Consider the following 15,814-nt stretch of genomic DNA (forward strand, 5'->3'; position numbering starts at 1 on the left):
AAACCTTAACTGGCCCAATTCCCAGAGTATTTACATCACCCCTAGCCGATGGATGTCTGACGACCACTGTCTGGATGTCAGGGTATAAGAGGGACATTCTTTGGCACCATCTTCAGTACTTTTTAGCCATGCGTCCAATATGCTGCTTTGTTTTATTTAACACTTGCAATCCATCAATCGGCTCATTTTTTTCTAGTGTTCCCTGTTACCTGCTTTCCTGTAAGTACTCTGTTGGAGAAGTTTTCTTCTGATTAGTTTTTGAAAAGGTCAGTAATGTGGAAAGCAAATCCCACATACAGATTTCCATTCTTTTTGTTTGTTTCATTTGGGTTCTAGTTGTCAAGATTGTACTAGCTTTCGCTCAAAACCGTTAAGCAGAAGGACAAAGTCCTTCCGGCTCACATGAAGTCATTAGACTCTGTGCCACCTGCTTCTTTGCATGCCTTGACTTGTGCCAGTTCTTCTTCCAAGATGTGAAAAGATAAGAAAATAAACTCGAAGGATGGTTGTAGACAAAGAAGAACCTCCTGCATCTGCAGTCAGGTCAGCCAATGACTCAGGTGAACACTAGGTATGTGAAACTCTGACCTGACCTATCAGAAGGCCTGCATAGCAGGAGTCCACATTATTATGACTACCTCCACAATGATGACAGTTGGGTCCAAAGCAATGTCTGCAGCCTTCAGTTTCCAACATTCAAGTGATGGCAACCAAGAAAGATAGCTTCACATCTTTGATAGCAGTGCAAAAAGAAAATTCTGGGAACTGGATAGAGGTCTGTGTCACCTGCCCGCATTCTGAGGCCTTGGTTTCAAAACCTCAGATGACCAAACCAAAGAGACTTTTTAATTTGCTCCAGCCTTTGTCGAAGCTTTCAGCTGTATCAGCTTAGGTTGAGCCACAGGATCTGCAGGGTTCATGGCTTTTATGAAGTCCAGGTAGCACAGCCAGCAGCATGGGTGTGTTTCTGAAGCTTCTCCTCATAAACGAAGAAGGAATGTTTGTTTTCAGAAGGACACAGATTCCTCAGAATGTGAAGGTGAGAAGAGCCGTATTATGCTGAATACATCCTTCCTATATCATTCCATGACTGTGACTCAGATGATGCCATCTCTTCTGAATCCCCACCCCCCTTTATCCTTTGGAGTGTCCTTGCACGATATGAAGGAGGAATTTAATTGGGAAACCAAAGAAATTTCTCAGACACAAACATATTTCAGAGAACTTTTAAGCCTGCCATCTCCCAGACCAGTAGCTGTTTCCCCCAGTTCTTGTAGTTCTAGAAGATGTTTTTGATGACAAGTATGTGCACCCTGATGCCCCACCACCTGCCAGTAGAAAGCTGCATCATTTTTATATAATGCTTGGTACCCACAAGCAGCTTTACAAGAACCTACAAGCTGATCCCTCAGTAATGTCTACTGATTGCCCCAAGGGGGTGCACTTAAGGGTTCAGCTGGAAACCCTCTGTCTATTGACAGAGAAAGCAGATTGGTAGATAGAGTTGGAAAAAAAGACATACACATCTGCTACCCTTGCTATGGAGTTCTTACCTGCCAGTTTCACTCAATAAATTACTTAGAGTCCTTACAAGAGCAAATGATTGCTAAGACAGAGGGAATTACAGACAAGACCCTACTGAGAGCTATACAGGATGCAGCTAAATTAGCACCCCAGGTATGCAGATATTCATTGGCTGCATCATGTAGGGCAGCTGCTGTAGGTCATGTCATTTGTAGAAGCACCTGTATAATGACTCAGCCTCTCTCCGACCAAGTAAAGGCCGGACTCTTAGATGCCCCATTGGATAAAGAGTTCCTCTTTAGTCCCCTGCAGTCTTTGAGACATTGGATGAAAAGGGAAAACAAATTAAAACTGTACAAAAATGTATTTGTCTCCCAAACCTACATATAATAAGAATTGCCTGTCTAACTTTTGGTCTTTACCTCCATGAAAAGGGGATGTCTCTCTGAGCAAAGTGACCAAGATGGACTACAACGTGGCAAGATGAACAACACTCTAGACTTAGGGGATCCAGGGCCCCCCCCCCCAAAGAGCAGATGTGACTATGCACAACAACCCCCCCATCCCAAAGCCCACTCCTTTCCTCTTCTTTCTCTCTAACAGGGATACGTTCTGCCTTCCTATAGCAGTGGAAACTCATCACTGGGACCAGTGAGTCCTAAATATCATAGAAAAAAGGCTCTTTCATTCAGTTCAGGAAAAAAAAGCACTTAGAGAGACCAAAGACAACAAAGGACCAAGAGGGACTTCTATCCCCCATATTACTGGAACTTCTGAAATGAGGGTCCATTCATCCACTCCTTTTATGAGAGGAAGGTACGGGGTTTTAATCAAGATTCTTTCTGGTTCCGTGAAAGGAAGGAAAGTGGAGATGTATCTTAGACCTGTCAAAATTAAACAAGTTTCTGCACATTCCAAAATTCAAAATGTTAACCCTACAAACACTGTTCCACATGATATTTCAAGGAGCCTATATGGTTACCCTAGCTGAAGGACACTTGCCTTAAGTTCCTATAGCAAAGGAGCACAATAAATGTCTTTGACTTGTGGCAGCAGAATTACACTACAAGTTCTATGCTTTATCATTTGGCTGATCCACTCCTCCCAGATTTTTCACCAAATGCTCGGTTTCAGTTATAGCCCATTGCAGAATCTTAGGAGTTCACATTTACCCTTGCCTAGACAACTGCCTCACCTGGGGAAAATGCATACTGGACCTTCAGACAGCACTGCAAGTTACCACAGCCTGTTTCAAGAAGATAGACCACACTCTCAACCTGTGCAAGTCTCAACTTCAGCTTCAGACAAGATTTTGTCTTCTCTGGGCACACTGATACATTCAATACAACAAAAAGCCTTCCTACCCCAAGACAAGGTTTCTTTCCTGACAAGCTGTCTGCATAGTCTACTTCTAAGGCAGACAGTTTCTGCAAGGGAATACCAAAGGGCCTCGGGATACATTACATACTGCATATCAATGGCTCCCCTTGCAAAACTACAAGAGCAAACTCCAGTCGTTCCTAAACCACTGTTGGAAACAACTGAAACAACTTTCACAACCCCTGGAAGCCCTGGTACCTCTTCTCCCTGCCTAAAAATGAACTATTTGGTGAAAAGACAGCATCCTTCAGCTCCCAGGGGCAAACATCTCTCTACCAGAGTCAGACAAAATCATCACCTCAGACAGTTCAGAACTAGCCTGGGGTGCACACTTAGGACCACTGAATGCGCAGGCTGTCTGGACCCCAGAGCAAGGGAAACGGCACATAAACCAGGAAGAAATTATGGCAGTGTTTATAGCTATAAAAGCACATCAAAGCAACCTGAACCTAGGAATACTGCAAAGTCAGGCAGAGAAGACCACAGTTATTTGGTACATAAACAAACAAGAGAGAACTCATTTCTTCCTCTTGTGCAGTCTGGCGATAAAGATTTAGCTCTTGGCATAAGAATTGCAACTGACGCTAATAGCATCCTACATCCAGGGAAAGAACAATACCATAGCAGACTGTCTGAGCAGGGACATTTTGGACCCAATGAATGGATACTGAAGACAGACATTTTCTTGGATTTCATCTACCAATGTGGATACCCCAGAATAGACCTTTTTGCTCTCATCAGAACAGACAACTTCAAAAAGTCTGCTCCAGAACTCTTCTTCAGATTGACAGACCTCTTCCTGTATGCCTTTCCACCGATACCCTTGATCCCCAGGTTATTGCTAAAAGTGAGGTCAGACAGGCCAAGCATAGTACTCATCGACCCCTTCTGGCTAAGGCAGCACCCATTCTTCCTCCTGGTAACCCTTAGTGATGGTGGATACTATTGTCTTCCCCTAGTGATAGATCTACTCACCCACCTAAAGGGATCTGTCATTCATCCACACCTGAACATACTCAAACTAATGGAATTTAGGACTGGATTTTAACTCCAAAGAATGCAAACTATTCTACTGAAGTGTTGTCTCTCTTGAGAAAGGCAAAAAAATGGCTACCAGGAAATCATACTTATACAAATGGAAAAGGTTTTCTATCTGGCACCAGGTCAAAGGTATCACACCACCTCATGTTGGCATTTATCTAGTGTTGGAATACCTTTCAGGATTATTTGACCATGGGCTTTCTTATTCTAGTATTAAGTTACAAGCTTTCGCCATCTATGCCTGCCCTCCCTTCTTCTCCCTGTCGATTGCCATCTCCACCTGAAACATTTTCTAAAAGGGGTTGTAAACCTAAGATCTCAGAGGAAAAATCCTGTCCCTTCTTGGGACTTGAACTTTATATTAGAAAAACTTACCATGCCAACTTTTGAGCCAGCAGCTTCTGCTCCTGTAAAGATGCTCACCTGGAAGACCACCCTACTGCTAGCATCACCTCGACCATGTGGGTATCAGAACTACAAGCCTTGGTGGGCAAAGAATCCTTCATTCTTTTTCACAGGAATAGAGTTATCCTCAGAACTAACCCCTCTTTTATGCCCAAGGTAGTATCAGAACTCTCCTTGTATCAAGCTATTCACCTGCTAGTGTTATTTCCTAACCCTCAAAATAAAGCTGAAGAATCTTACATTCCCTGGATATGCAGCAACAGATTAGGTATAACCTGAACAGAACAAAATTCCCAACTAGATCAGACCAACTGATAGTGTCCTTTGCAGAAGATAAAGAAGGTAGACTGTCTCCAAACAGACTGTTTCAAAATGAATAGCTAGTTATGTTACTTTATCTTATGCTCGTCATGGAAAGCCATTACCAGCTTTTGTCAGGGCTCACTCCATGAGGCACAGGGCAGCCACCGCTGCATTCCTAAAGGCTGTCCCTTCTCAGGCCATCTTGGAGAGTTGCTACATGGTCTTCTGTCCACACATGTACCAAACATTAGGCTCTGCATCCAAGGGTAGGGCAGGCTTTGCCACTGCTGTCTTGCAGAACCTGTTGTACCAGGAGCCACCAGACAGCCTGCCTCCCAACCTGTAGCTACAGAAATCCTCCCAAGAATCATTACTGCAACATTGACTACAAAGAACATAGTACAGTTGTGTCCCACTTCTCATAATTGTAGATGTTCAAGTACGTTAAGGTTGCAGTACAAACCCAAACACTCCTACCCCACTGTTTGCTGCACTCCCCATATCTAAGGGTTTGGACGAGGATCTTTTATCTATCGCCATCCTTTCCCTCTACTTCTAGTTAATTCTTAGTCCTTTCCCTTATCTGTCTCAACACCTAGATGACTGGAAGAGTCTTGTTCTTTTCAGATATCAGATTGACTATCACAGCATAGAAAGACCTGAAGATGGTGCCAACGGATGCCCCTTATATACCCTGATGTCCAGATGTCAGTCCTTGGACATCCATCAGCTAGAGTTGATGTAAAGACTCTGGGGAAACAGGGCAGTCGTGGGCTTCTGCATAGCAGGAAGACCCAAGAATCAGTACTGCAACATTGAGCTACTCGAACATCTCCAATTAAGGTAAGTGGGACACGACTGTACTTTCCAGACCCTAAACATATACCCAGTAATCTCAGCAAAAGGGTCATTAACAGTTTTAAAATATCAAAAAAAGGGAAGAATTGAACTTAAAACTTAGAAAATGTAAGACTTGGCACAGAAAATGATGGAAAAACTACCTAGAATAATAAAAAAAATCAAGAACACTAGCTACTCTGTTACTGTACAAAACCAAGAATAACATTGTTATTACACAAAGTATTTTTTACATATTACAGAAAGAGTACTTTCTGGAATAAGACAAGAAGCATAGTAGTCTCTCTTCATAAGGTGGAGGTGGGAGAGTTTAGTTTCAATCCAGCTCATAATAAACATATTAGTTTTGCGTACATATTGCCATAATAATGGAGAAGTGGACTATGGTAGAGTTGTAAAATGAAGCAGCAGCTTCTTACTTTTTATTCAAGATCAATATGGGTTGCTGAAATGAAAGTCCTCTTTTTCTTAACTTGGTATAATTTCTGAATAAGTAAATTTCATCTGCTGCTGTAGAAAGAGGTTCAACACTCAACACAGCCTGTTCATTTCTGATGAAAGTATTTGACACAGTCTCACGTATGTATATGTATATCTAGACTACATAGACAGATAAAAATTAACTGTTGTGCAAGCAAGTGGATGAAAAATTCAGAGACAGTGTTGGAATAATGCTTTCAGACATCAGTATACATAACAAGTGGAATACCCCAGGGCTCAGTGATGGACCCTTTGCTACTTTAGTACCTTTTTCAGAAGTAAAAGTGGACAGCCGAACTACAGATGACAAAATACGCCGATGATGACAATCTAGGAAGAAAAGCTGTCTATACATAAGGTGCATGTTGTTGCCACTGGGAAGGTGATGACATTGCATTTAAGATATATGACAAAAGTCTCTGTTCATCATAAAGAAATGTAACCTGCATTTTAAGAAGAATGCCATGAACTTTGATTATACAATTAATGGTCATGTACTCAAAATGAGTAATGTTGCTTGGACCAAGCCACTGTTTTTTGACAGCGCTCTTATGTTTAATTCAACTGTATCCACAGTGAAAAGCAAAGCATTTAGGATCATTTATCTAATACTGAAGGAAGTGTCAGGATGATATCTAGAATTAAGTGGGGTATTATGTATGAAATTCATTGTCAGTAATAGAATGGTATGGTTCTTTTTTTTATTCCTTTTATGGGATTTGATCAATGACTGCCCTTCTTGCTTCACATTTAGTTGCAGTCTTTACTTCTGGTGGGGAAAGATAGGTTTTCACAGTCGAGGTAAGTGTCATATACACCATTGTTTTTCATCTGTGGACCAATATCAGCCCATTCGTACCCCAGGAAGTTGACATTTAGATATGATGGAACAGACCAGATACTCATTCTGTAGCAGTCTCCTCCCTGACCTCATCTAAGCTTGGTGTATTTTGTGTATCTCAACCCTCTGATAACAGTTTACCTAAGGAAATAATTGCCTGTGTGATTTTTAAGTGTGTGAGTTTTTGTGGTTTCTAAGTATGTGTCCATGTGGTTTCTAACATGTCCATGTGTTTTCTTCTAGCAGTGATTATTTTATTTTGGGAAAATTTTCCATGCTTTGTCTTTGTGCTGCTGTGACTATGGAGTTAATATATAAAAAAATGTGTGTGTGTTTGTGTGTTTGTGTGTGTGTGTGTGTGTGTGTGTGTGTGTGTGTGTGTGTGTGTGTGTGTGTGTGTGTGTGTGTGTGTGTTTGTGTGTGTGGTGGGGTGCAGCAGGACATTTTTCAAAACAGATGATTTTTTTGAGCAGTTGTAGAAACATACAAACATACTAAGCAAGCAGTCATGGGGACCATAATATGCCTAGCCATATACACCTTTAAGCATCCAAAAGTTATAGTTTTTCAACCCTTTCAAACACTTAATAGTGCTCGATGAGTTGGTTCCTTGGGGGGCTGTAACTCGAGCAGTCATACAGGAAGCCATCAACTTGTTTCAAGATGCACACACACACACACACACACACACACACACACACACACACACACAAATGTGCTCGCAGACACACTAAGCACTCACTCACTCACTCACTCACTTACTCACTGTCTGTCTCACTGTCTGCATGCTTACGTATGGACAATTCCAAGAAAGAACATTTCACCTATGCCATATCCTTGGGAAGAAACAAGCAGCAGGTGAAAACCCTCAAGGACATAGGGAGGACCTGCAGACTCACACAGAATGCACTGCAGCTGAGACTTGAACTGGAGAACCAGGCACTGGGAGACAGCAGTGCTTTCCTCTGCTGTGCAGTAGTATCCTACATGAGGAGTACCCCTTCCCCAAAGCGCAGTGACTTCTCCATTAATTAGATAAGTAAGGGGGTACAGATAGTGAAGCCCACATAATTCTGCTTCTCCACAGAAACAATAGTTTTGGAATTGTGCTTTGGAGTCAGTATCCCTCAGTGTTAAGGCCTATAACCAACACATATTGTTAAGTTAAAAAGGAAATAAATATTATTAATTAGCCTAGTTTGATCTCAGTAGCCCACTGTTATCATTCAAGTTAAGAAAATTGCATTGAATGTCTAAAAAAGCATATTTACCACAGCATTTTTCTGTGAATCTAACCAAGTATTGCTTACTATATCCTTCTTGAAGTTCAGACCACAAAAGATAATACATCCCTTCCCTGTTATTATCATGGATAAACAAACCTTCCAATAAAAGACTTTGCTTGCCTGAAGAGAACTAGTCAGAAGCTTATTTAGGAATGATAGGTATCATTTCTCCCATGCAGCACATGAAAATGGGCTTGCATAAATAAGCAGTATATGTTCCAAGTTATTAACACCTTACCACTGATGTTTGCTTGATTTCTCTACCTCATAGCATATGTATCAGCATAAAGAAAGAAGACGGAAACTCCTGCTTTTCCCCTTCATTCAGTCATTTTAAAGTATATAAAAATTGGTTGTAATCATCACACTTTGAGAATTTTTAGAACTGTCCAAGCTACTGCATTTGGCACCCTTTAAACTACTTTTCCATTCCCAAGTTTATTTATCTGCCAAAACTGCATTAACCATACTTGAATGAAGACTATCTATGTCTGGAAACTGCACATGTTAGATCTCATGAGATAATTTCTTCTAATTTAAATCTATTCTGCTGAGATTTTTTTTTTATTACAAATTAAATCAGCAGCGTCAGAACTAAACATCTTTAGATGCTTTGCCTTCAATTCAGAATTTTCTGATTTAGACAGTTTTGCCTTGATATTTCTGTCAGTGAATTTAAAGTGTTTTAAAGTTTCTGTCATGAGTTTAAGGGAGGAGGACATTATTGTCTCAATGTTTGCACTTCATGACACAAATGTGTGGCTCTGACCATGGCAGGAAACAACAGCAGCTCAAGTCATGGACAGGTTCAGTTTATTTCAGTCCTTATTTCATAACCAATTTACAAAACCATCAACTCAAACAATATTACATAGTAAACTGAAACCTAAAATCAATAGCAGTTATATATGACATAGATTTGCCAAGAATACACCTCACCAAATGGTAAAGCAATACTACAAAGCAGTAGCTGATAGCTAACAACAGTGTTAATAAAAACAATGCTGTTAAACAATCATTAATAATTAATAATACCATGCAGAAGAAACTGCTTCTAAGCTTACAATTTAAAAAGTTAGTACAATTTTACCCAATAATAAGAACAGTACAAACTGCTAAACCAGTAATCCATTCATCTACAACCCCTTTTTCCTAGTTCTACACATGGGGTTGGGATGTCACTTCAGCAGTGACAATTATCTAGAGCCACTGTTCACATTGCCGGGTGGCTAGTCCTGTCACAATTTTTCTTCTGCATCACACATACACATGCACACTCACACCTATGGCCAATTTAGTTTGTCCATTTCACGTACTGCATATCTTTGGAATGTGGGAAGAAACTGGAACACCTGGAGAAAACCCAAACGAACACATATAGGACATGCAGACACCACACAAAAGCCACCTCAGCCAGAAGTTACACCAGTGGACCTCTTGCTGTGAGGCAACAATACTACTTGCTGCATTGTGCATGATAGTATTTGTTTTAGAATCCTTATAACTCAGAATGTTTATAACATCCTTTAAGTCCAAGAAACTGTTGAACACTCAAAAGTTCAGCAAACATTCAACGTAATCCAACAGTTCTTCTTCTGCTGACAAATGTTGTCCCAAAATTAGCAGCAAAAACTAAGTCCAAGACACAGTATTAGAGCAACATTGTACTTCCTCATCCAGCCCCATTGATGATATTATTTTGGCTGACCTGGCAGCCCCATCACAAATGAAACAGCAGCACCAAAGCCATGATCCTAAAAAAAAAAAATTCAGATTCTGAAGACATGGGAGCACTCCTCAGCAATCCCACCAAGTGCATCAGTCAAAATGTAATGTAGTCAGTAGTTGGAAGGCTTAGAACACAGCACTGCCTCTTCTTCTTCTTTCTCACCATACTGTAGCAAAGACGATGCTCAATCCAGTTCACCAACAGCCAGTAAGTCAGAAAGGACACCAACTCCCTGCTCCAATCATTGTCTTCCGACAATAGTAAAATCAGCTTAGTGAGCATATCTTCACAAGTATTGATTAAAGAAGACCACAGACAAATGTAGCATGCTGTATGGTATGGCAGCCAGCTATTGTCATTATTAGGAGCTCTGCAACATTTTGGTATATTAGTTTGTGGTAGTTTTATTCCTTACAAAAAAAAATTCCAACTTATTCAAGCTACCAGAATAAATATTTCTCCAGTAGACTTTGTAGAAAGATGGTCTTGTTGTCAAGACTTCTCCCTTGATTCCTAGATATATGCAAGCTTCACTTGCTTAATAGGTAGATCTTTTGGAATGTTTTTATAGTAGCTAACCATTGGTATGATACCTTCATGAGCTTGCAGATAATAACAGCTATGCTCCTGAAATCAGGATTTGCTAGTGCTGATACTGTAATAGAGAACATTTGTGAGACCACAACTTTCAGGTATGCTGATAAACAACATAATGTTTCCTTATTAAACATTTGGTGCTTAATGCAGGATAAAGGGAATAAGTTAATGGATGTGCTAAAGGAAGGAAGTCCAAGATAAAAGGTCTGTGAATCGAAGATGCACACACATTTGTTTGTTTATCATTTTTTGTCCAGGTTAGTCAAACTAGGCTAGCAACATCTTTTCAGGGGAGACCTGAGGTGGTATTCATACTGGCTAGGGGAAATTTGACCAGTGCATTGGGTAACTTCCTGTACACTTTTCAGTAAATTTCTTCCACTTACTTGGGCATATAAACTCAAGAAGTAAGCTTTGCACTTGAATAGATTATTTTTTAAACAATGACTGTATATTAAATTTCTCACAGTCATGTACATTGTTGAACAGCATGCATAAGCCTTATTTGTAAGCACTGACAGTTCACTTCCCAAATCTATACATAAGTTGTGAAAGAAAAGGTAATACTTTCTATAAAATCATAAAAAACTAGACAGGTAGAACCACTTTTATCAACTTTTATTCTGAACTATTTGTAATTATAAATAATTCACCCCAAAGTCTTCACATAAGTTGTGAAAAAGCAGTTTGCTCTGAAAATAAGACCATACAAAACTGCACAAGGAAAGCCACTTATATGAACTTTTATTGGTATCATCCTTAATAAAGTTTTTCAGGTTAACTCCAGGGGTAACCTATGATGCCTCTTTCTGTTGTTATCTCTGATAGAAAATTGTTTAGTTTATATGCCATAATTCACTGTGGCATCTTTTAAAAACAGATTTAACAAACACATCTCCTGAAGCTTGAATAAGCCAATAATTTCTGGAAAGAAAGTAAATGATTAATTTCTCAAAAGCCTAAAGTAATTTTCTTGTCTATAAGTACAAAATGTTGATGTTTAGGAATAATGCAGTGAAACACTGCTAATTTGTAAAATATTTGAAAAGGCCTCCATTTGTAAAATGTTTATCAGATAACATTATCTAAGGCTCAGTACTCACTGTTGCAATGTGGATATCACACTTTATTTAAATTCTACTGCTGTATGAATTAAAAAAGAATGATTTTCAGGATAGATGGACACATCTCCATGCACATTGTGTTTCCACATATCTGCTGTGATTGACATACTGATGCATGGCATCTTGACGTCATCCAGTGGTCCCTAACATTTCCTGCGGTGCTTTGACCCAGTGTTTGTTGCTTCAGATTTGCGCTTGATTTTTTTCCATAATAATTCCACAATAATACTTTGGAAAGATGATTTAGACATCCACTGTGCAGTTCAGCAACACTAAGACAGAGACAACAAGCAGCACCAGCAGAACAGAAGTCTGGAAGGACAGAAGAATATAAAACAGTATTGTAGGGCAGTTGGGAACCATAGCAGACAATCTTATACATGTGTAGGTTATATTAATAAAGATATCTGTATTTTCTGAAGTGTGTTAAATTTATCTGATTAACCAAGACAGCATCTGCTAATGTTTTTTGGTTATGTTGCGTAAACATTTTTCTCACTGTAGACTACTTCATTGACCCCTCCACTCATAGACACACACACATTCATTCACTGAATGACACAGTTACACCACTTTCTGTGTAGACATTCACTGTTGTTGGCCAGCAGATGCAGGCTTTTCTTTCCAGAAGCAGAACATTTAGATTTTAAAATTGAAGTTGTAATGTAACTCCAAACAGCAATTGCTTGTAGCACTCTATGAACACAGATGCATATATTTTCATGAACAGGCCTTTGTGCTGTGTATGACCTTCAACAGCAACCTTCTTGAAAACTTTAAAGATTTCAACTATTTAATAGTCAGCTGATATGACACTGTGTATTTCACTTTTTTTTAAATGAAGGGGTAGTGTGATGACTGACCTTTGGCTAGTTAGCTTATGCCACCATACCCCACTCTCTGCTGTCATGTATCTGGGAATAGGTGTAAGATCAGCATATTCAAGGGAACTGGTTTGGCTTCTTTGGACATACTGACCATAGGTATGGCACCAGCAGAGCTAGTGTGATTTTATATATGTCACATACATTCAGGATTTGCACAGTCAGTTTAAAGTGGTGGTGTATATAGGAAGCTACCCTCTAATGATATGAATACATTTTGAAGGTTGAGGGTGCTTTAAATTGTAAATGGTTATGGAGCTAATTCAGCTTAATGGAATATTATTAAGTAATGCAGTCCTCAGACTTAATGATTGTAGTAACAAGCAGAACAAATGTTCTTTTCACCTCACATGCCACTTTATTGCCAGGCTCCTGCCTAACACCTGCATAGTTTGTAATAAGAGTAACTGCTGCTCTGTGCATAAATTTTACACCAAAAGTACAACAAGCAGGTCTTTATGTTTGTGTTTGAACAGTCTTGAGTGTTGCTGCCATCACATTATTGTGAGTGTTTTTTTAAACTACTAACACTGTTTTGAATAAGACACTAATGCAGTATAATAACAAGGGGAAGCAAATAAGACTGTACATTGTGATAAGATCCCCCTTACAAATGTCATTATTTCTTCAGTCCAGCTTACATGGGATGCTGAAGTTTATTGCCAGATACCTGACAGGAAGATTGGAAGCGAGCCATAGCTTTCAAAGTGGGAGCAATGCACTGGCTGTTTAAATCGGTTACATTGTAATGTTTCTCATGGAAATTTAATGACGAGAGACCATATTTAGAGAGGTTTTGTGCACAGGGGAAAGGATAGAATTTAATTACCCTTATTAGAAATAAGAAAAGAAAGCTTTGTACATGCATCATCTTGTTAGTATTCAAGATGTATTATATCTGTTGTGCACTTGTGAATATGACAAACTGCCACTGGAGTATTCTTTATGAAGTGAGGTGGAATTAAAGGTCATGCAAACAGATCAGACTGCCATTTTGTGGCAAAAGTGTCATCCTGTCTTTTATTCCCAATGGAAAAGTTTCAGATACTTGATTTTAAACTTGCATCTCCCTAGAAAAGGCCAATAGAATATGAAATGACAAGTCTAGCCTTTGGCATTTTGTTGATTATTGCATACAAACAAGGAATAACAACAGGGAAATGCTCAATACACAGCAAATTTTCCTATTTTAGTACCTGCAGGAAATGTTCCACCTCCTACCTAATAAACTACTTCTCTCTCTTTCTTTTTTGTGTGTGTTTTTGATCTTTTCCCCTCTCTTAAGAACTGTATTGGCTATTCATTTTTGCACATTTGAATTCTGTTTTTGACCCCAGTGAGTCTTTGTAAGGCCATATCAGCAATCCACCAACCTTGCTATAAAATTGTATTTCCTCATATCCCACCTGAGGTGACAACAACCTTATATTTTTAGCTGTTGCTCTGTTGTTGTCAGCATGTGCTTTATTTTGAAAAGACTCCCTCCCCCAGACACTCACTCTTTTGGGTCTCTATATCTCTCTCTCTCTCTTTCTCTCTCACCAAGCCTACTTTTTTCAAAACGTACATGACACGTTTTTGTAGTCCATCTTCCACTGCCTTCTGCTTTTGTCTTTAAGCATATTTTGTTGACATCAACTGACTGTCACTAAACTACTCCATAGAACTGTATGAAACACTCTGAATGGAGACCTACCAGTTGACTGCATGGAAATAACTGCATGTTGTTGCCTACTGCTTATACCACTTTCTCTGCAAATCCCACCACTTCACTGGCCTTCCTTGTTACTTTCTCATATTGCCTGGTCACATGCTGATCATGTGATATGACAAACATCAGGTCCTTTATTTTATTGGCTATTGCAGATGTCTGACAGTCCTCTGGTATGATAAGACAATGTTTGTTTTAAATGCATATAATGATTATGAGGCTGCCCTCCTATTAACACACCTCTGAAATTATATCACATGCAGCCATTTAAGAATGACTGAGTGAGACAGACAGATTCTCAATGTAAGATAAGTAAAGTAAAAATAAAGATTGTGGCTGGTGAGATGAAGTCACGGAAGCAGATTTCAGCTGTTTGATGCACTGTTTGTGACTTTGCTACTTCTTACACATTGGTTGCAGTTTTATATTTCAAAGTTATTTCAGAATATGAATGCTTCTAGGGAAAAACGAATCAGCTGAATATTCCATTTCATTTGATCAGTCCTGAGTAAGAATACAAACATTTATTATACGATGTATACAAATTCCAGGACAGTGATTGATCATTTATTTGGTACTCTTGCATGAATCAATGATTCAGTCATCATCTTGTACAGTATGTTAATCCCATATCTCCACAGACTATTCCTAAATCTCCTTAAGAAATATTTAGTGGTGGCAGACACATGATAGGCTGAGTTTGTCACTATAAAGATATTCCATTGTGCCTGCAAATAATGATGGTTGTTGCAGAAAAAGGATGAAAAGCAAATATGGCAAATCAGAAACAAATAGTATTATATGTAGGTAATTACTATTTCAGTAAGCCCAATAAAATAAACCAGTTCCAGGCAAGGGAAACAAGCAGAATATGACAATTTAGAGTGCTAGATAATATTTTAAAACCCCTATGTGTGTACTTGGAAACTAATTTGTCTTGCTGCGTTTTGTTAACCAGGTGAATTGCTTTCCAAAACATGCACAGATATTGTATAAGTATCAAAACAAAAGTTCACTTGTAGGCTGTTCTGATGATTTTTGAATGTGTGTTTGTCATTGTGAAATATGTTTATCTTATAGAAATGTTTTCTCTGTATTCTTCCAGAGGACCTGATACCAGCAGGTTTTCCCACAATAGACATGGGCCCACAATTGAAGGTGGTCGAGCGAACTCGCACAGCCACCATGTTATGTGCAGCCAGTGGCAACCCAGATCCAGAAATCACCTGGTTTAAAGACTTTCTGCCCATTGATACCAGCAACAGCAATGGGCGCATCAAACAGCTACGATCAGGTAGGGTCTTGTAACTATTACTACTAATCCATAGAGCTGTATTTTCTCATTTTATTTATAGGTAAATACTTTTTCTTCCTCTGCTCTTCTTTGTGTGAATCTGTATGTCGTCTTTGTTTGTGATGTTGTCATAGCCTGTCCCAGCGTCTGTGTTTGTGTTTTGCAGCTTCTGTTTATTCCATATTGCTCACTGCTGTGACTGTATTTGATAACTTTTTTTCTTTACTGCTTCACTGCAGCATTTGACAGATCCATTTTTGATTTTTTTTTCTTTTTTACTCTTTAATTTTTGTAATAAACTTATTTCAACATTGGACTTCATTCAGAGCTTGCAAGGAGTGCCAATGATTTTAATCA

General features: G+C 39.2%; 1 protein-coding gene across 2 annotated transcripts in view; it reads left to right on the forward strand.

The window, feature by feature from the left end:
• The window catches only part of PTPRD (protein tyrosine phosphatase receptor type D), a 6,523,893-nt gene that overhangs the window by 5,755,224 nt on the left and 752,855 nt on the right, over positions 1-15,814 (forward strand). For both annotated transcript variants that reach the window (XM_044061085.1, XM_044061086.1), the window contains one exon: positions 15,269-15,457. In XM_044061085.1, coding sequence (XP_043917020.1) covers positions 15,269-15,457 — 189 coding nt within the window. The remainder of the gene's footprint in view (positions 1-15,268; positions 15,458-15,814) is intronic.

Source organism: Protopterus annectens, chromosome 2.part0 (genome assembly GCF_019279795.1).
Source record: "Protopterus annectens isolate FY-2018-M chromosome 2.part0, PAN1.0, whole genome shotgun sequence".
NCBI lineage: Eukaryota > Metazoa > Chordata > Ceratodontiformes > Protopteridae > Protopterus > Protopterus annectens.